The 20736-nt window shown below is 58.2% G+C and overlaps 1 protein-coding gene across 5 annotated transcripts in view; it reads right to left on the bottom strand.

Moving 5' to 3' along the window:
- IQSEC3 (IQ motif and Sec7 domain 3) overlaps positions 30–20736 on the bottom strand; it is an 89565-nt gene continuing 68858 nt past the window's right edge. For 2 of the 5 annotated variants that reach the window (XM_018048643.1, XM_018048647.1), the window contains 9 exons: positions 20013–20135; positions 19319–19485; positions 16675–16814; positions 15194–15319; positions 12981–13080; positions 12721–12882; positions 9483–9575; positions 6794–6870; positions 30–3522 (listed from right to left, as the gene is read on the bottom strand). In XM_018048643.1, coding sequence (XP_017904132.1) covers positions 3097–3522; positions 6794–6870; positions 9483–9575; positions 12721–12882; positions 12981–13080; positions 15194–15319; positions 16675–16814; positions 19319–19485; positions 20013–20135 — 1414 coding nt within the window. In that variant the 3' untranslated portion in view covers positions 30–3096. Of the gene's footprint in view, positions 3523–5259; positions 6736–6793; positions 6871–9482; positions 9576–12720; positions 12883–12980; positions 13081–15193; positions 15320–16674; positions 16815–19318; positions 19486–20012; positions 20136–20736 lie in introns of those variants that run through there. The other 3 variants (XM_018048644.1, XM_018048645.1, XM_018048646.1) reach the window with 3 other exon arrangements.

Genomic DNA, 20736 nt, shown 5'->3' with positions numbered 1-20736 from the left:
GGGCTATGAAAGAAACAGAACTGACACAGTTTGCTCAAGTGACATATTTCAATATAATCTCTAAAACTCTATGAATTGAACAGATAAAATACCTCTGGGCTATTTTGTTACAAAATATTTGCCATTTGGATTTGTCGCTGGGTGCAGCCACCTTGCTTTTCTTTCCCTTGAGAGGCTGCTCTTGACGGGTAAGGAGGCGTACGCGGCGACAGCAGGGGTGCAGCGAGGGTGTATGTACAGCCTGACACAGGGACAGACAGACCGGTGGTTGGCGGGGAAGCCTACTGGCACACTGACGTCTGGCAGGCTGTGGGGGCCAGGGGGCGGGGTCAGGGCTGAGCACGAGAGTGGGTGCCTGTGCACACCAGCTCCAGCTCGGAGGCGGGCTGGCCCCGCAGGGTGGGGGAAACTAGGTTCATCTTCATCTCCGGCTCCTGATTCTGACAAATGGGTGAAACCGGGAAGGGGCCAGGTCCCCAAAGTAAGGCCTGGAGCATGGACAGAGCAGGGCCACCTTGGGGTCAGTGTGCATCTGCCCAGGAGGCTGTGTCTTAGGGGCTTGAGGAGCACTCCACGGGCCCCTCGGCAGGGGCTGGGGGGCAGGAGACCAAGAGCACCTTCACTGGGCCCTCCCGGAGGGTGGGGTCCCTGACGTGGCCACAGCTGTGCAGAGGGCCTGAGGCTTGTCCCAGTTGTCTGGGGGTTGGCTCTGGGGCCCGGCACAGAGGCGGGCCCCAAGCCTAGCCGTTTGTCCCGTCAGAGAAGGGAGGTTTAGAGGCTGGGAATCCTGCGCCCCCAACTGTGAGGAGGCCCTGCCGCCCCCTGTCCCAGGTCTGCGGGGGTTAAAGCCCCTCACAGCTCAGGGTTGGCTCCACATGCTGCTGACTCCAGCCTGGTCTGCTTCCTGGGGCCAGCATCCCCAGGGCACCACTGGGGCCCAGGGGAGCCACAGCAGTGACCGGGGGGGGGGGGCGCAGGGGGAAGGGGCGGCGGTGGGGGGCAGCGCTAGGGGTGCAGCCCTACCTGGGGAAGGCCACTGAGACACCTGAGCTTCGCATCCTCAGTGGAGAGGACCACGCGTGCACCTGCCCTGAGCCCCCCTGCTGGTCCCGACCTGGAAAGTCTGGGCATCGGCAGAGTAGGAGGGGGCACTTCGTCAGCTGTGTGAGCAGATGACGAGGGGCCCCAGGACCCCCACCCCGCAGACACATCCTTTTCCTTCTGAGCCCACACCCCTGCTCCCAGGCCTTGGGCACTGGGCACGTGAACCTGAACCGTGCCTCCCCATTGGTTGGCCGCTCCATTTGGAAGGGCTCTGATTGGAGCGACCCTGTTACAGAAAAGACACGGGAGGGGGGCTAGGACAACAAGGACTCAGTGGGGGGGCAACGGGGGGCACAGACGGGCTCAGGCGGTAAATTGGTCACATGTTATGGACACGGGCTGACAAAGAGCCAGAAATACACTCACTGGGTGACATCACAGTGACGCCTGTGCTCACACACGTACACACGAAACTAGGTCACCTGGGATCTCTGAGAGAGGGAGGAGTCGTGCCTCCTTGCGGCCTTGGGCCTGCGACTGGGGCATGGGGTGGGGCTGGGGAGAAGTGAATTCACTCTAGGTCCTGTGTTCAACTGCCATCTCTCGGGATGACCTGGGGCCCCGAGCGGCAGGACACGTGATGGAGGATGGCAGTGCGCTGTCAGCTCAGGACCAGAGGAGGGTCCAGCCTGGTGGGGGACAGACCATCCCTGGAAGGGCGGTGACTGGGGCGGGCCGGCCTGCGCACAGAGGGGTTGCACAGAGGCTGGCTCTGGCTCTGCCAGGTGCTGGGCAGATCAGCGAGCCCTGCGTGGCGCTCCTTCGCGGTTCCGAGGGTGTAGGGACACTTGCAGCCACCCCTGCTGGAGGCGGGCCTGCTGCCGTCTGGGGTGGGGGCGGGAGTTAAGAGGGCTAGTTGAGGGTGATGGCGCAGAGGGGAGATGTTGAGCCTCTGAGCACCTGCTTCTGCTTGGGTGCTTCTGCGTGGGCACTTCTCGCCCACTCTGTGTCCACGGCCCTTGTGGAGGCCACAGAAGTCATTCCGGGGTCGGAGTGGGGAGGTAGGGCCCGGCCTGACCTGGGTGGGAGTCCTTGCTCTGCTGGTTGGGTCTGCCCCTGGGCAAACCCGGCTTCTTCCTCTTTCTGCTTCTACATCGGGAGGACCCAGTTTTCCTATGTGTGTGCACGTTTGTGCCCCGGGCACACACTTGACACTCTTTGGGGCTTAGAGAACAAGAAACTCTATGAAAGGTGCATTTTGTAGCGACGTGACCTCACGATTCCTTGGCTCTGTGGACCTGACTGAGAGAGAGCTGAGGGGCGCCCCTTCCCTCCCCCGTTTCCTGAAATCTCAGAAGCCTCGGGGCAGGCAGTGCCCCAGACCCTGAGGAAGCAGGAGAATCCCACCGCCCCCCCCCCCGCCCCACCCAGGGCCAGATGGGTCAACGTCCCAGGGCACACAGGAGGGGCCTCCTGGGACAGCTGGGCTGAGGGGCAGGGAGGGGCATCAGAGAGACCCACCCCTTTCCCCAGGCCTCCCCCTGATCTGGCTGCTCCAGGGATCCAGGGCCAACTGGCCCCCACCCAGTGTGGCGTGCCCAGTGCTGGGGCAGGAGCCAGACCACCTTCTGTGTGAGGCTCAGGTGCCAGCCCATAGCTGTCACACCTGCCTGCCCTGCCTGAGGGCCAGGGCCTGGCAGACCCGGCCCAGGAAGCTGGTTAGGCCCTCAGTTCCTGTCGCCTTCAATCCCTGGTCCAAGAGGCTGGAGGGGTGGTCAGGATAGAAGAGGCCTAGCTGTGCCAGGCTGGGTGGGGCCCCAGAGAGCCAGGGAGGCCGGCAGATTGGAGGGGAGGGCTGCTCAACTGAGGAACGGAAGCTTGGGCCGAGCAAACCAGGTGCCAGGGACAGGAATTCTCTCTCCAAAATGACAGTGATGGGTGACCAGGAACGCGGCGTGCCGGGCGTGGGGAGCAGCGGGCGGAGGGGCAGTGGGGGCCCTGGCGTGGCCCCCTCCCTCTGCGACAGCAGTGTGGGGAAGAGGTGGGGCGTGTCTACACCAGGCTCCTGGAGCCGCTGGAGCAGCGACGTTGGTGCAGCAGGGAGCCAGGCGGGCAGAACTGGTGTGGGTGGTTGTAGGGGGGTGGAGGCGGGGGCAGCGGGGGCCGGTGGACCACCTTGACCGGGGAGCCTGGGCCGCCCAGGGGCGTGGAGCCGCAGGAGTCGGAGGAGGCTGGGGCATAGCAGGAGAGGGCCTGGCTCAGGAGGGGCTCCATGCGGGCCAGGCAGGGCTTGTCCAGAACAATGACCTTGACTATCTGCTGGCACTGCACCAGGGTCCCGGGGGGCGTGGGCGGCGGCGGCGGCGGTGGCGGCTGCTCCCTCGAGGGGCTAGGCTGCAGGTCTGGCAATGGCGCTCCCCTCTCGGCCCCTGGCCCGGAGCTGTGTGGGGACACCTGAAGCCTGTTGTGAATTGACACCTAGTTTAGAAACAGCCAGAGAAGTATGAAATGTTACAAGACTAATTCCCAGCTGCTGGGACTGGCCTCCCTCCCCGCCCACCACCCCCCCCACCCTTTCCCAGCTCCTGTGCCCAAGAGGGGTTCGCCGGCCCCACTCCCCATTTCTCTGCCACCTAGAGGGCACCTGGCTGCCAGACAGAGGCGCTGGGCTCGGGCAGAGCCCAGAGACTGCTATGCTCTGCTCCGGCTGAGCCTCCTGGCTCCTGTCCTGGGGTAGGCAGTTGGACCAATGCACTCAGGTTATGCAGTGTGATCTCACAGACCTGCTGGGCAGCCCTGGGCCACGCGGCAGCGCCCACCAGCCTCCCCACTGGCCTCAAGCTGGAAAAGCAGGAGTAGCTCTACCGCTTCCCTGTCTCCCAGGGGTATGCTGGGGACACGGGACAGGGTCAGGAGGCAGGTGGCTTTCAGCCTTGCAAGCCCCTCCCCTCCCACCAGCTTTGTTAGAGCGAGGCCCCATCATCACTGTAGAATCACAAAGATGTCTAAACCCCAGGATTCCAGGGACCCCGAGGGGCGGTCCAGAGACCTGCCCCATCCTCCCAGACTGCCCAGGGCCATGCCCACACATTCGAGAGCAGAGTCCAGCCACAGTCAGGTCCTCAGCTGCCTTTCTGCCCCAACTTGGGTCCTGGAGAAATCTGCCCTGCTGCCAGAGGGGGAACCCAGAAAGGACCCCTATTTTTCCCCCTGGGTTGGAGTGTGAGGGGGTGGTCCCTCCCTCAGCCCATGGAGGACACTGGGGACTAGCCTGTCCTTTACTTGCTAGCAGGGATAGTGGAAGAAATAGCAGGATTCTGGAAGGAGGAGAGTTTAATTAATTCCTCATCCCTCCAGTGCCCAGCCTGTAGATGTAACACACAAGCCTTTCTGGACTCTTGGGCCTTTCCAGGGGTGGCTGAGATCCTTATCTCTGGGGTTGCTTCCGACTGTCCTGGGGGCATCACCTCTCAGGGTCAGGATGGGGGAATACTAAGGCTGCAAAGGAGGGGACACTATAGCCAGGCTAAACCACGATGGCCCTGCCCTACACTATCTCAGAGCCCTAAACCAGCAGGTCCTGACCCTATTTACTGGCAAAAGGTGCAATGTCAAGAACTCCCCCTTCCTGGGTCTGGGTGCTGCCCTGATGGGTCACTTGGCTCTCCAGTCCTGCTCCTCATCCCCCAAATCCAGCCCCGCTGCTTTGGTTTTCACAAGCCCCACTGCCAGGGCCTGCAGGCCATGGGCTCTACTCTCCATTCTCAACCTTTACCTTGGCAGCGTTTTCTAGGCCTGAGCTTCTTCCCCCCACTACTCCCTGCCCTATTCCAACAAAGGAGTCCCCAAGCCCCTCAGTGCCCAGACAGGGCAGAGCAGGGCTGCGCCCCCTCCCTCTCGGGGAGTCCTCTGTGGCCCTCACTGGGACAGGAGGCTTCCTTCCATCCACTGGGGGGTGGGGGGCAGCTTTTTCCCCACCTGCTTTGAGTTATTCTGAGTTATTCCCCACTCTATTCTGCTCTATTCTGAGTTATTCCCCGGGAGGAAGTGGCCTGAGACTGTGGGGTCAAGGTTTCTGCTCACTGCTCCCAGACTTTACCGCAGCCCCTCTCGGGGCAAACACCTGACTGCCCCGGTTCAGACCCTCGAGCCCCCCCGCCCCCCCGTGGCTGCAGCTCTGGTCTCGCCCTGCGCCTCCTCCTCGGCTCCCTGTCCCTGATCCCTGCTCTGCTGTCTGTACCTCCCTCTGCCCCCACCCAAGCTGGCCCATCCTTATCTTCAATAGTTAGTAAGTGAAAAGCAGGAAGTGACAGAACATTCTCTCATTCTGACCGCCACCCCCACCCCGACTCCCTGCTGATGAAAGAAAGAAGAGAGAGGGGAAGGGATGGAACATGAGTAGCAAGCCTGACAGCTCAGACAAGCTGGAGAAGCGCCTGCCAGCAGGCGGCCAGGCAGTGACGGGGTGGGGGGCGGAGGACGCGGGAGCTTGGGGTCCAGCAGAGAGGCGGCGGTGAGGCTACCCTCGGTGCAGGGGAGCGGAGGCTGCCGGGGGCCCTGGGGCTAGCCTTGCAGATAGCCACGTGGCCCTCTGAACCAGGGGAGGAGGGGGCGAAGGGCCCACAGACTGTGGTCCTCCCTGGGCAGGGGCTCGAAGGCATGGGCAGGGCTGGTAACTTGCGGTGTTTATCTGCAAGGCTGGAGAACGGGCAGCTGCAGGAAGATGGGCAGGGGGGTGGTGGTCGCGGAGGATGGAATACCCACCCTGGGGGCTTGCCAGCTGCTGGGGCAGGAAGCTCCTCCGTGTGAAGGTGCCTCCTCCAGACACAGGTGTGTGGGGGGTGGGGGGCTACGGGGAGAGTGAGGGTTTCCTGGGGCTTCCCCGAGCTTAGTCGGGCTGGGGCAGGGCTCCTCTCTCAGAGCCCTAAGAGGGGGCTCCTCCAGCTTGGAGTGGGGGCTCTGTGTGACCATGAGGGGCCCTGGAGGCCTGGCAGAAATGAGTGAGGGGCCCACGGGGGTCCAAGGGGAGTCAGTGGGGAGGGCTGGGGTCCCCAGGCTTGCAGGGCGACTACATGCCCCCTCCCAGGCGGTGCTCTGGGACTGGCAGGGACCAGCTGCTCCTGCCACTCCACCAGTCCCTTCCCTCCAACTTGGAGGGTCTTCAGACACAGCAGTGCCCACCGCCCCCCGCCAGGAGAAGCCCTAAGACAACCCCAGTCCCACCTTGCCTCACTTCCTCCAGCACATCCCACCCCATGGCCAGCTTTCCGGGTGGCTCAGCTGTGTTGAGCAGACACTGTATCCTCCCAGCCGCCCCCACTTTCCCTAGAAGCGTCGACTCGGGGACTGGACCTGAGGGGTGATTCTCGGAGGGGCCAGGCTCCCTCCACAGAGGCTGGCAGGATGTGGGACAGGGGACATGGAGCATCAGGACCATAGCATATGCGGGGCGGTGGGTTTAGGGGACCGTGGAGGGATGCTGTGGGTCTGCTGGGGGCTTCATCTGCACGTGTTAGCCTGGGAGCTCAGCCTGGGGGGCTCAGTGGGCTGGGCATCCGGGGAACTGGAGGGGGCACTGTGGCTTAATTAGGTGCTGGAAGAGTGGCATTACCCATGCTAGCAGTAACTTTTAATTGTATCTCTTGAAATTGGTAATATGGTGAGTCGGGCTGGGGAGGCATTGATTAAAACCTGAGAAGAGAAACAACAGAGACAGTGAGAAGAGGGTGGGGCACGCAGACGTACTCACCTGGGCGACCAGGCCTCCACTCACCTCCACCGAGCTCTCCGTAGCCTTCTCCCCCGCGGCCGCTGCTTCCCTTTTGGCTTTGAATGCAAAGAGCACAGGGCTCACTCTCCACCGCCCTATTCCTGCACAAAGCCCTGCCTACCCACCCCCCCACCCCACCCCACACCTCCCAACCTGGCATCCTTCTGGATCCTCCAGGGGCCCCACAACTGTGTGGGCAGTGGACTTGATGCCTGAGCCCAGCTCTGCCACTGAGCAGCTGTGTGACCTTGGGCAAGATGCTACACCTCTTTGAGCCCATTTTTTCCTTGCTGGATATTGTCGAATCTCCTTTACCCTTATCAGAGCCCTGGATGGATTGTGCAGAGTGGCTGTGAGGAGGCCTTGGTTCTTGGCTCCCAGGGGCTCCTGAGTGTCTGTGGCACAGACTCCGTGAGGGAGGTGTCCCCATTCTTTCTTGTTCCTGTTACCGAGCTGAGTGCTGAGGAGTCAGTGAGCTGCACGCACCCCAGGCAGAGCCTGGTGTAGGTAAGAGCAGTCTGTGATTGCTACCAGGGATTTCTTTTTAAAAAACATTTATTTTTTTTGGCCAAGCCCTGTAGCATGTAGGTTCTTAGTTCCCTGACCCAGGGAACGACCTGTGACCCCCGCATTGGAAGTGTGGACCACTGGACCACCAAAGAATTCCCATCTATGAGGGCTTGCTATTCTTTTCCATTAATTTTTACTGGAGTACAGCTTTACAATGCTGTGTTAGTTTCTGCAGCAAAGTGAATCGCCCAGACGTATACACACTGCTGCTCCATCGCTCAGTTGTGTCCAACTCTCTGCGACCCCTCGGACTGTAGCCTGCCAGGCTCCTCTGTCCATGGGATCCTCCAGGCAAGAATACTGGAGTGGGTTGCCATTTCCTCCTCCAGGGGATCTTCCCGACCCAGGGATCAAACCTGCATCTCTTGTGTCTCCTATATTGGCAGGTGAATTCTTCACCACTGAGCCACCTGGAAAGCCCCATACATATATATACATCTCCTCTTTTTTTGGATTTCCTTCCCATTCAGGTCACCACAGAGCCCTGAGTAGAGTTCCCTGGGTTGTAGAGTAGGTTCCCATCCCAGCCTCCCAATTCATCCCACCCCTCCTTCCTGCCTTGGTATCCATACATTTGTTCTCTACGTCTGTGTCACTATTTCTGCTTTGCAAATAAGATCATCTATACCATTTTTTTTTTTTTTTTTGGATTTCACGTATTGCGTTAATATATATGAGGGCTCTCTGATGGGCCTGGCACACCCTGTGTACCCCCAGGGACAGCTTGAGGACTTCTTCCAACTCAGTCACCCCTGACTCCCTCCCCTACCCCCACCAACATCCTAGAGCCCTCTGCCAGGGCCCTCTGATTTCTCACATCGCTGGGAGGGCGCCCACTCCCTGCAATGCCCACCCCTTTGCTTTCTGTAACACAAGAGGAAGCTGGGCTAATGTTTGGAACCAAGGACCCTGCTGGGGAGGGAGCTAATGGATGAGGCCCTGGAGACGCACATTGCAGTGGGGGGAGGCCGGGAGCTGCAGCTACCCCCGGAGACGGGCCGTGCTGCAGAGAGTGGGGCGGGGTGTTCAGGAATCAGCCACCACTGAGGTTTGACTCCGGGGTTTAAATAGCTGTGAAAACAGGCGTGTGCTATGACCGTAGACATAAAGGGGCCGGCTGACAACAGGGCAGGTGATTAGGAACTCAAGGTGGCGGGTCAGACCCACACACAGAGGAGACATCACAGTGAGGGTCTCCGTGAGCAAAAACCGTGCTTGGAAAACCAATCTCATCTCCCAGCTGGTGAGGCCGGTCCTGTGATGCTGTCACAGCACCTCGGCGCCGTGGCCGTAACCAGCGGGGTTTGGGACCAGCATGGAGCCCACTGGAGGCTCAGCTCAAACTGACGTCCTGCTGGGACCCTGGTTTCCCAGGGCTTGGCATGAGGCACACAGCAGGCGCTCAATAAGAGTTCATTACTATAAGGATGAATGACTGAATTAATTAATTAGTGAAGAGTCCCGGATGGTTTGCTAGGGTTTGTTGGGCTGGGATTTAAGTCTCATGCCACCACTCCTTCTGATTCTTTTTCCTTTGGGGGCACATCTTCTCCCTGCAGGGTGGGGGAAGGGAAGGGGCTGGGGACAGAAAAGTAGGAGGGGGCCAAGGGAAGAGAGGAAGAGGTCTACAGAACATGGCCACAGGTGACAGAAAATCCGAAGCTGGCTGAATTCATCCGGAGTGAATAATTCAACCTGGAGAAACCATTTGAGACACTGGGTTTGAGGGTTCATGTGGGTTTCAGGCTGACTCAGGCCTGGGATGAGAGAGTGCTGGTGGCCCCTTAGGGAAAGGTCTGGAGGAGGCAGACCAAGATTTCCATACCCTTCTGGCCACCTTTCTTACCTGCTCCCAACCGCAGACGCCCCCATCCCGTCTGCAGAGAGCGAGGGGCCCAGGGTCCCGACACCTCCAGAAGGACAGTGACCCTTTGTCAGTAGACACACTTCTCTCTCACCTTCCACCCACTCCCACTGCTGAGGCCCCAGGAGGTTGGGCCATGTAGAGCAGCACCTTCCTCGCCTGAATCCCCAGGACCCCAAGGCTGGGGTGTGGGCGGGGCCTCCACGCAGGCGGGGCCCCAGGTCTGGAACTCACCTGTGGGCGACCCTTGCTTGGACTGCGGGTCTCCCTGGGCTCCCCCAGCCTTGAAGGAGAGAGTCTTTGTTCCTTGCTGCTTCTCCAGCTCCCCTGGGAAATGGAAAAGCCCGTGAACAGAGAGAAGCCTGGACTCCAGCACACAGAGGGTTGAGAAGGGATGGGGGGAGAGTGGGGGGGAGCGGGGAAGGGGCTCCTGAACACACGGCACCCACATCCCCACTTCACGGCAGATTCAGTGCCCTCTGGAGCCTCAGTTCCCCCTCCAGAGGCGATGCCAGCCATTCCCTGCTCTGACAGCCCGAGAGGAGGGGGACGAGGTGGACAACAGGGGGTGACCACCCGGGTCTGCATCTTGGCTCCAATGCTGCCCGACTGTGTGGCTTCAGGTGGATTACTTAACCTCTCTGTGCCTCTCTTACGAGGACAACAGCGTCTGCTTCATAGGATCATTAAGAGGGTTGCAAGAGAAAAGACATCAAGGTACTCAGGCTTGTCAGGAGCTTAACACACATCAGCTCCTAGGACGACGTGGAAGGCTCATATGGTGTAGCTAGTGCCTCACCACCACTGGAGCTGTCCTGTCTGCCCACCGTGTCCGCCGGCTGAACTCCCCTGAGAAGGGAGTACCCAGCTGCCAAGGCTCCGGTGGATGTCTGTCTGCTTTGCCCCTTTGCTGTTCAGTCGCTCAGTGGTGTCCGACTCTTTGCCACCCCATGGACTGCAGCACACCAGGCTTCCCTGTCCTTCACCATCTCCCGGAGTTTGCTCAGACTCATGTCCATTGAGTTGGTCTGCCTGCTACTCAGCTTTAATTCCTCTCTCTAGACTAAAAACTGATTCCTTCCTGTCTGTCCTCAGTGGTGCTGGAGAAAGGCCAGTTACCCTCCTTGGGGATTCGACAGCTGTTATTACATCCCTCCTCAGTTCCTCTTTCCCAGGAGACATCACTAAAGTTCCCTGTGTTAAAGCTACTCTCTTGGGTTCCATTTTCTGCCTCTCTAGGGGGCTTCCCAGGTGATGCCAGTGGTAAAGAATCCATCTGCCAAAGAAGGAGGCATGGGTTCAATCCCAGGGTTGGGACTTCTCCCAGAGAAGAGAATGGCAACCTACTCCAGTATTCTTGCCTAAAGAATCCCATGGACAGAGGAGCCTTGCAGTCTACAGTTCAGGGAGTCACAAAGAGTCAGACACAACTGAACATGCACGCATTCTAGCAACTAGTCGTCTGTAATTTGGGGACACCGGCCTGCAAACCCCAAACCAGGACCATTTGTGCCTGAACCACACCATCAATCAATACTCAATAATTCTACTGAACCGAGAGTTGCTCCTCTCTCCCCAGAGGGGCCGCCTTGGCTTTGGAGAAATCAGCAAGGAGCCCAAGAAACCTGGGTGCCAGTCTTGTTTTGTCACGGACAGCATGAATTTGGGGCCACTTCCTTAAGTTCTGTTGACCAGTTTCCTTATTTGCAAAATGAAGATTCTACTACTCAGCTACTGGAAAGATGTGGCAAGAATTAAATCATTCAACAGGCGCAGCATTCAGCCCGGGGCCAGGCACGTAGTAAGGGCTCGATAAACAGGAACGCTGGCAGCCGTTTTCCTTTTTCTTTTTTCTTTCCTCCCGGCCTTCCTGAGCAACCCCTCCTCTTTGCTCAGCTTTCTTCCCTTACTCTCTGTCAGAAGAGCAGGAGCAGATGTGAGCCCTCCGCCGCTTCCCTCAACCTCTGGACAGCAGGAGAGGATATTCACCCTTCACACCCAGATCCTGGCGCTATTGACCCCTTTGTTCTCAGAGGGGCAGATACACTCCTCCCAGGCTGATGGGGAAAGTGGCCATGCACAGCCAGGCTGGTGCCTGCCTTGGGTGCTGGGCTCTCCAGCTTCATCTGGGACATTCTGACATTCTGACAAGGTGAGGGTGTGTCTTTGAGAATGTTCTAGACCAACAGCTAAGATGGCATTGGAAAGAGTCTGTTATGCCCCTGAAGTCACACTGCCCATCTACAGCAGAAAGGGAATTTACACCCTCCCTGCACTAGGCATTAATGAGTTAAGTTATATGCGCTGGTTGGGAGAGTTTTTTGTTTTAACCTGATTTCATTGCTGTCTTAGGAAATTAGAGACAGAAACTAGCCTCTCATTTTCAGACAGGAAATTACGTGAACCTCAGAATCAGACTCCAGTGCAACTTTCGGGTCGTCTGCTTCTAATATGCACTTTAGACACATCCCTTAACTGCTCTGTCTCGTTTTCCATAAAGCCGTGAGTCCTTGCAGCCTCCCTCTGGGCACACCTAAACAAGCTGCCAGGCACACAGTAGGTGCTCCAAGGATGCTCGTGAGACATCATCGCCTGGCGCACTGGCACCCTGCTCAAAGCTCCCACTGCCTTTCCTCCTGCCTAAGAGGTTTAGACCAATTTAGAACTACTTTTCAACTAAGTGGCCATGCAAGGCAGACCTGGAGTCTCTTTTTATTTTCTGTTGGAGTTTCTGAATCCATTCTTATTTAATTTTCCTTCAAAGGCTCTCTGACGCTGCCGCAATGCTTCTTGACAGGAAAGCATGCATGTGGGCAGAGACCGCAGGTTGGCACTGCTCTTGTGTTGAACCCATAAGCCACCGGTAAACCACCCGGATGGATGAAGCGGCTCTGAGATTGTCTCCAAGGCCTGAGCGATAGCAGTGAGAGCAACTGAGAATAGGCACTCCTTGGAGGACAGAAAGATGGCTCCAAGGTGACGGACGGCCAGAAAGCCAGCTGGGACTCTTCAGGAAGACGACGTTATGACAAAATTAAGTGTGAGGACCCTTACAGGTTAAAAGGCATGAAAGATGAGAAACAACCAGCTGTGATGTGGGAATCTGAACTGGATCAGGGAGGAGGCTGTCCAGGGAGACTGGGTCAGAATCTGCCTGGGACGCCTTGGTGTGCATGCCTGTCTTTAAGGCCGGCTCGCTCCCTGGTCCGGCTCAAACCCAGAGAAGTTCTGTGGCCGAGGGGCCCACAGGGAGCCCCACAGCCTGGCTACACGTGCACACACCCTTGCGTACCTCGGTTTAACTGTGAAGCCTCCATCAGCCGTGATGGCGTGGCGGGGCAGGGGGCGGGGAGGGCTCGGGAAGGCAGAGGGGCCTTGCTCACCCACACTCACTCCACAGAGGGGTGTCTGTCTACGAGCGGCCCTGCTCCCGGAGCCAGGCCACCCCGGGGCCGGGGTGACGCGTCCTTACACTCTATCCGGATCTGCTCCAGCTCTGTCACCTCGGCGATGGACTCCTTCAGGTCCTCCACAAACTTCTGCATCTCGTCCAAGCCCAGGGCGCAGAAATGCAGCACCTGCTTCTTCTCGGAGCCCGAGAGCGGGGCCACCAGGGTGATGCCGTGAGAGTAATCTGGAAGCCAGACCCCAGCCGCCGCGGGCCTTGAGCAGCCGCAGCGGAGGCCTGGGCCCTCCCCCAGCCCCGGCCACAGCCACAGACGACAGACTTACACTCGTTCTCAAAGAGGTGAAACTGCATGCCCAGCAGGCCCACGGACCTGCAGAAGGTGTACGTGGAGGAGCTCTTCTTCTTGGGGCAGAGTTTCAGAATCTGTCCAGGAGAGGGAGAGAGACGTGCCCTGACGAGTGTGCACTAGTGTGATAAACATGCCTCACACACCTGGATGGGCAGACAGCCAGGGGCCCTGGTGAACACAAGTGAACACACAGAAAAGGACAAGCACGCCCAGGCAGACTTATACACTTAGGATACATTCACACACACACACACACGTGACACAGACTTACACACTCAGGACACATTGACACACACGTATACACATATGCATGCACACATATGCATACACACGATATACTGCATGAAACCGTTCAGCAACCCTTCCCACGGCATCTAACAGCCAGCCCGGACTCCCGGCCTGGTCTGTAACCGCCACCTCGTCTGCTCCCTGCTCTGCTCAGGCCAAGCCGTCCTTTCTGTGGCTTGAACAGGGCGGGTGGGTCCCACTGTGGGTCTCTGCACCATTTCCTTGCAGCTTCCAGCACGGTCGGCTACTCTCCTCACTTAGTGCTGTACTAAGCTCTTTCAGTCGCGTCTGACTCTTTGCGAACCCACGGACTGAGGCCTGCCAGGCTCCTCTGTCCATGGACGTCTCCAGGCAAGAGTCCTTACCATGCCATGCCCTTACCCAGGGGAATCTTCCCATCCCAGGGATGGCACTTGGCTCTCTTAAGTCTCCTGTGTTGGCAGGCGGGTTCTTTACCACTAGCGCCACCTGGGAAGCCCCTCCTCACTTAGAGCTTGACTCAAATACAGCCTCCTTAGAGACCCCTTCCTGACCACCATTTCTAACAAACAAAAACGAAAGAAGAAACATCTCGGCCTCAGGATGCCAGGATTGCGGGAGGAGGACCCTCGGGATCCATAAGTCAATCAACGGGTCAGCCCATTAACACATAACAAGCCGAAAGGCAGTGAAGAAACGCATACACAGGTGAGGGCAGAAACTGGTACTTTTTTTCTTAACGGGGCAGTGTCTCAACCACTGGACCGCCAGGGAAGTCCCCGGTATGTGTTTGGAGGATGAAGTAGTGTAAGGACTGGACAGTGAGTGGGCAGGCCACCTCTGAGGTGGGGGACCTCTGCACTGAATGAGGGGAAGGGGGGGGGTCATGCAAGGTCTGGGAGCTTTTCAACCAGACAATGAGCAGCAAAGTCAGGGTCTGAGACAGAAGGAACCAGCCTCGGGAGACAGCTGGTGGGTCAGGGGGTGGGGATGGAGGTGAGGCGTGGAGCGAGATGAGTCCCATGGGTGGGTGGGTTGACTCCGCTGCTCTTTGGAGGTGGACCTTGGGTGTGATCATCAGATGTGGGACAAGGTTAGAGGCAGTGCCGGGATGAGTCATGGATGGAGAGGGTGGTGGGGGATGGAGAGGAGACAGATCAGATCCTGTTCACCCCTGCTTTCTAGCACTTAGAGCAATGCCTGGGACACAACTGACACTCACTAGTCATTGTATGGATGTCTGTGTTCAAAGGGCCTCCCAGGTAGCGCTAGTGGTAAAGAACCCACCTACCAACATAGGAGACATAAGAGACTCGGGTTCGATCCCTGGATCAGGAAGACCCCTGAAGGAGGGCCTGGCAACCCACTCCGGTATTCTTGCCTGGAGAATCCCATGGTCAGAGAAGCCTGCTGGGCTACAGTCCACAGGGTCGCAGAGAGTCAGACATAACTGAAGAGACTTGGCACACATGCTCTGTGTTCGAAGAGCGAAGGTTGAATGCCCCATAGATGTATAGACATGCACACGCACGTGCGGGCACACACACACACACACACACACACATGCCAGCATTCCCCTGGACCCGGGGACAGTACCGGCCGCTCTCAGACTGTGGGACACCTCCCAGGCTGTGGGACAGACGGACGTGCAGCCCTGTACCCTGCAGCCCCAGGTTTCTCATCATGACAGGGAGGCAGACGCTCTGGGACCTACTCCATTCCCACCAGGACCGGGAACCCCGAGCAGATAAGCGCTCTGTGCCTTGGCTTCATAATCTACAGAATAGGAATGATCCTGTCTGCCCTGGCCACCTCGCACCCCAGGCTGTGGAAATCGGCCACTGGGTGTGCAGCACCCTGTGGTGGCGGAGGGGTGGGGGGGGGGTCCCTGAGCCCCTCCCTGCTCAGCTCCTGGCTCACCACCAGCAGGTCGTTGAAGAGGAACACCTCCCTCTGGTGTGCGGCCTGCTTCTGCAGCTTGTTCACGTCCGTCACCTCGAAGAGTCGGCTGCAGCAGACCAGGCGGCGGTGCGGCACAGAGAGAACCTGGGCGGGGGCACACAGTGCTCAGCGGGGGGGCGGCCCATGGCCGCGGCCATCACCCCCCAGCACCAGCTTCCAGAGGAGCAGATGCAGGCCCGGTTTGACCCTGAACCTCCCCTCTCCTCCCCCGGGGCTCTCTCCCCTTCCTCGCGCTCCTTGGGGATCAGGGCTGGGCAGGAGGGGTTCATGATGCTGGGAGGAAGTAAGAGGATAAAAGGCAGAGAAAGGACATTGAATAGAGTCTCCGGGCTTCCTTGGTGGGTCAGTGGTAAAGAATCCACCTGCCAACTCAGGGGACACAGGTTTGATCCCTAGTCTGGGAAGATCCCACCGGTTGCGGTGCAATTAAGCTCATGCACTGAACCTACCAAAGCCCGCACACCCTAGAATCCAGGCTCCACGACAAAGAGCAGCCCTGCTCCCCACAACTAGAGAAAAGCCCCCGCAGCACCAAAGACCCAGCACGGCCAAAAATAAAGAAATAAACATTAAAAAAAGAAAAGAGCCTCTGGATTGTTCAAGTCCCATCACTGTGCACCCCTCTCCCTCCGAGGCCTCCTCGAGGGCACCCCCACATTCTGGGCTGCGCTTCTCTCTACTGCACACCCAGACACAAGTGTGCAAGGCGGGGAGGGGGCCCCAGGGACACTTGGAACCTGCTCTAGTGTGTGAACCAGCTCCTGGGGGGCATCCACAAGCCTGACAGAGGCTGCGACTTCAGCATGAAGGGTTCTAGCCAGGAAAGGCTGACCTCGCATGAATGGGTGGAGGGGCCCAGCACAGAGCCTCCAGAAAGGTCCCCAAACTGCCCCCTGAGCAAGCCACTGGGAAGGAGGAACCAGAGAGATCAGAGTTAGAGATGGAGGCCAGACCTTTATGTCTGTGGTATACGGAGCTTCTGTGGACACCTCGAGAGGACTGCCCTTAAAAACCACTGCAATCTTGGAGCAAACTGTGACCCAGGGCCACAGCTCAGGGGCACCCCAAGGGTTTGAGACCCCACATCGAGAGTCTGCTTTAGCCCATGTCCTTCCTTCTCTTCAGTAGATCATCTAGGATGCCCAGGGTCTGTTCCACCCCAACCTCCTTATCTGGCCTTCCAGAGGCTTCAACCCAAGAGCCTGGACAGTCTTTCCCAGCACCTCACTTCCACCCCTCCCACTGCAGGAGCTGGTCAAGCGATGAGGAGATAGGCAGGTGGAAGGAAGAGGGTGCAAGAAAGAAAGGAAGAAAGGGAAGGAGCTGGAGACAGGGGCTCTGTGGCCCGAGGTTGGGGGCAAATGATCCCTCATCCCTTCCACTTCCACCCCTCCAGCCCCCTGCCAGCTGAGCACTGTGACCCTACAATGGGCACTTACAGTCTTCATGCCCACGATGGACTTCTCCACTTTGGTGACGTACGTGACGTGGTCCTCATTGGACTTGAGCTCCTTCTGCTGAATCCTCTCGTAGATGCCGACCACCAGCTCCCTGGGGATGTCGGCACCGTCATCCACACCTAGGGATGAGGAGTGGAGAAGGGATGGGGTCAGGGGGGTCAGGGTCTGGAGCCAGAGAGGGAAAGCCTGCTACCTGAGTGATGCTCCCCAAGGGTGGCCTTGATTGGGCCCTGTCCCTGCTCCAAAGCCTTCAGTGGTTGGCTCCACATCCCTGCTAAATCAGAGACGGCCTCCCTGGCCAGAGCGCCCGCTGTACGAGGGCTCAGCACGTGTCCCAGCCCCACCTCCAGGTGCCCCACAGCCAGTCTTGGCTCCTGCCTCCCAGGCCTCCTCCTCATCTCCGATCACAGCCTCCAGGATCCTGCCTTTGCTCCTCCCAGCATCTCCCGCTCCCCTGCCTTTGCTCCTCCCAGCATCTCCCGCTCCCCTGCCTTTGCTCCTCCCAGCATCTCCCGCTCCCCTGCCTTTGCTCCTCCCAGCATCTCCCGCTCCGGCCCCGCCATGAGGGCACTGCCCGTCTGCTGTCTTGTCTCTTTCAGGCCCTCCCCTCCCCTCCACAGGGAGCTCAGGGATTCGTTGTCAGATGGTGAGAAGATCCCCTCCTTGCTGGGAGCACAGGGAGGGGTGGGACATTAAGTGAAGGAGAGCAGGGCAGCCCCCGCAGTGATGTGGTCACAAGACCACCACCCATCTCCCACTTCATGGTAATGATCAGACTCTGGTGACATAAAGCACCAGCAGGCAGTACACCAACATGAAAACAACTTTCCCCGGGAGGTAGAAACAGAAGCAATAAACAAAATCTTCTTTCTACTTTTTCTAAATCTTCTTTTAACGATTATACACTCCTCTTTTCAAGGGGGAAAAATGAAAACTGAAACATCTTGGGCAAGTACTCTCCAAGCAGTTTTCTTAAGTGTCGAGAGGACATTACACCGTCTATGAGCGACTCTCTGGATTGACCCTGTGTCTTCCACATCTGAGCTTGGTTCTGAGTTGGGCTGATGAACCGAGAAGCACCCCCCAGGGCCCCTGAAAGAAACCAGGCTGCGGCCAAGAGGAGCAGGGCAGGGACTGAGCACACGGGGCTCCCAGGTAGAGATGGCAGGTTGCACACCTCTGCTCCTTCCGAACGCCCCGGAAAAAGGAATCGGCAGAGACGGAGGAAGAGGCAGGGCACCAGGGGACCTGAAAGTGGGTGAATGAGCACATGGATCCGCAAACCTGGGAAAGTGGAAACGGAAACCAGCAGAGGGATGAGAAGGCTCAGAACCCACAAGGGCTCTGGAGCTGGCAGAGCCCTGGAGGTGAAGGAGGGCTCGAAATAGGAAGATCAGTTGAAAATTAGAATAAAAGGCAGTTAGACATCCCCGCCCCTTCCTCCATTCCAAGCCTTCACTCTTTGGAAGGGATGAACCAGGAGCTCTGGGCTGGTGGACCCCAAGCACAACCAGCTGGAGAAGGAAATGGCAAGCCACTCCAGTATTCTTACCTGGGAAATCCTACGGACAGTGGAGCCGTGGGGGCTACAGTCCATGGGACTGCGAAGAGTTGGACACGACTGAGCGACTGACACTAAGCGCAACCAAGAGTGAGAGTCTGTGCTGAAAACTGGGGGTGGAGCTGGTGTCTGTGTATTAGGAGACCCCCGTGAGCCTACTTCCCACAAAGCTCTCAGCGTTGGCAGACTCACCCCCTCTGGGCCACAGACTGGACATTTCTCTTCTGAGGGATTGAGCAGCACAGGGGAAAATATCTTCAGATATTGCAGTCACTTCTCCCCGTGAAACAGCTTAATGAAATGTCGACATGAGAAGGCCCACCAGTTGGCAACCCCACGCACACTTGGAGTTTTAATCAGCCTTTTAGTGGCTCACTGCAAAATGCGGATGGACAACCAAGTTTCATCAACTGTGTATGGAAAGTCTCCAACACGAGAGAGGAAGAGTACGGGAAAAACTGAAAAAGGAACTTAGAAGAAAGCAAGGAGAAACCGAAACAAACAAACACGTGAAAACATAAGATATTGCTTCTACAAAACAGGAACTAAACGCTCTGAAGAGCAACACTTAGCAGAAAAGAGTTCTTGAGAATGAAAATGATGCCAGCAGGAATGAGAAGTTAAGCAGGAGATCTGAAAGAGAAAGCTGAGGGCCATCTTCAAGAAAGTCAAACAAGAAGACAAGGATGGCAGGCAGAAAGTTGCCGTCAGAGGCTCAGACGGGGAGGTCTAACATCTGAAAACAGGAGTTCCAGGAACAGAGTCCAGAGAAAAAGGACAGGGGAAATGCTTAGATACAATATTTCGGAGGCATGTGTTTCTGGACTATTAATAAAAGGAAGAAACTAGTTCCCAGCGTAATGGGTGAAGAAAGAGCCAAAGAAGGCACACGATAATGAAACTCAGAGCAGGAAGGACTCCCCCAATGCCCGGCATGCTAGCAACCTCCTGGGCCCAGACAGCAGTTCCAGTGCCCTTGACCACCGGGGTGACAGCCTTCCGTGGGGGTCTGAGACTCCCGGAACGACTCTAAGCAGCGCTCCCGCCCCACTGCCCCCCTACCTCGCAGGTTCCGGATGAAGTCCTCCAGCATCATCTTGCGGTCCGGCTTGATGTTGGGGCTGTACATGTCGGTGTTGAGCAGGATGATGGCGAAGGCCAGGATGAAGATGGTGTCCGGGTTGTGGAACTGCTGCACCACCTCGGGGTTGCACATGCAGTAACGCTGGCTGCGGTGGGGGCACGCGAGGGGCGTGAGGGCCCTGCCTTCCCCACACTCTGGAGAGGGGGGCGCTCGGGAGCATGTCCAATTTTCTGAGTGTGTGCTTAGGCCCGGGCGGCTCCCCATCCCCACACTTTGGCCCCCATTCCCACTGAGGGGACGGGGCAGGTGTCACGCACCAAAAGACCTCAGGCACCACCACCCCCCCCCCACCACCAGTACCAGCCTCAGACTGATGCTCAGTAAAAACCCGCTGGTTGATGGGGACACACGAAGTGTCACCAGGCCACCTGGAGGCCAGATGCTGGTCCAGCTCAGAGAGCCCCAGAGGTCTGCCTGCTTCTTTCCTCTCCTTCTGCCACCGTCCCACCTTCCCCGACCCAAACCCCAAACAGCCCTCTAGGGACTCCGGTCCTCAGCTCAGAGCCTGGGCTGCTTCCTCCATTCCCTGGGTGTGTGGGGGACTCCTGCCCCCGGCTGGCAGCCCCGTACTTCCCCAACGCCCAGCGTATGTGAGGGCTGGGGAGGACCCACCTGAAGGCCTCTATGAGCCGCTCCACCTTCTGGGCCTCGCCCTGCACGCGGATATGGGCCTGGAACTTGCGCAAGGCCTCGTCCAGCTCCATGGCAGAGAAGTCCATCTCGTCTACCACGCAGCTGAGGCCAGGAGGGAAGAGGGCTATGAGGGCAGTGGGGCACCTCCCTCCACCAGCCAGAGCTGGGGAGGGGGGCAAAGCCCCCCTGCTGGCTAGACAACCCCTCCCTGAAGGAAAGGCGAGATTTGGGGGTCTGAAACCAACCAGAGGGACTTACCCATGCCAGGGTCTCCTGCCATAGCCCAGGAGGACCTCCTCACCCCTGCCTCCCCTCCCAGACAGCCCTGCAAGGTGCTGGCCGAGGGTCTTCCTCCCACTGCCAGAACCTGGGGCCCAGGGCGGCGGCCAGCAGTCCAAGGCCTCCGGCTAAGAGGATGCTGAGTCCAGACCTCCCGCCTCCAAATCCCAGGGCCTCTTCTCTCAGGCCCTGAGCATCCAGAAGTCAGAGGTGTAAAAGGTGAACAGTTTCCTCCCCTGTCCTCTCCAAGGCCTGTCAGGGGCCTGGCTTTCTCCCTGCTTTCTGTCTCCTCTTACACCACCCCTCCAGTGTCTGAGCACTTGTAGCCGAGCAGACTGCCCACCCCCAAACAAGTGACAAGTCAGCTTAACCTCCTGGCCCCCAGCGCATCCGGCCTTGCCCTCCTGGGGCACCCTGTCCTCAG

The sequence above is a fragment of the Capra hircus genome, chromosome 5 (genome assembly GCF_001704415.2).
Source record: "Capra hircus breed San Clemente chromosome 5, ASM170441v1, whole genome shotgun sequence".
In the NCBI taxonomy this organism is placed as follows: Eukaryota; Metazoa; Chordata; class Mammalia; order Artiodactyla; family Bovidae; genus Capra; species Capra hircus.
The sequence above is the reverse complement of the archived record's forward strand: the minus strand, read 5'-3'. Positions and strand labels throughout refer to the sequence as shown.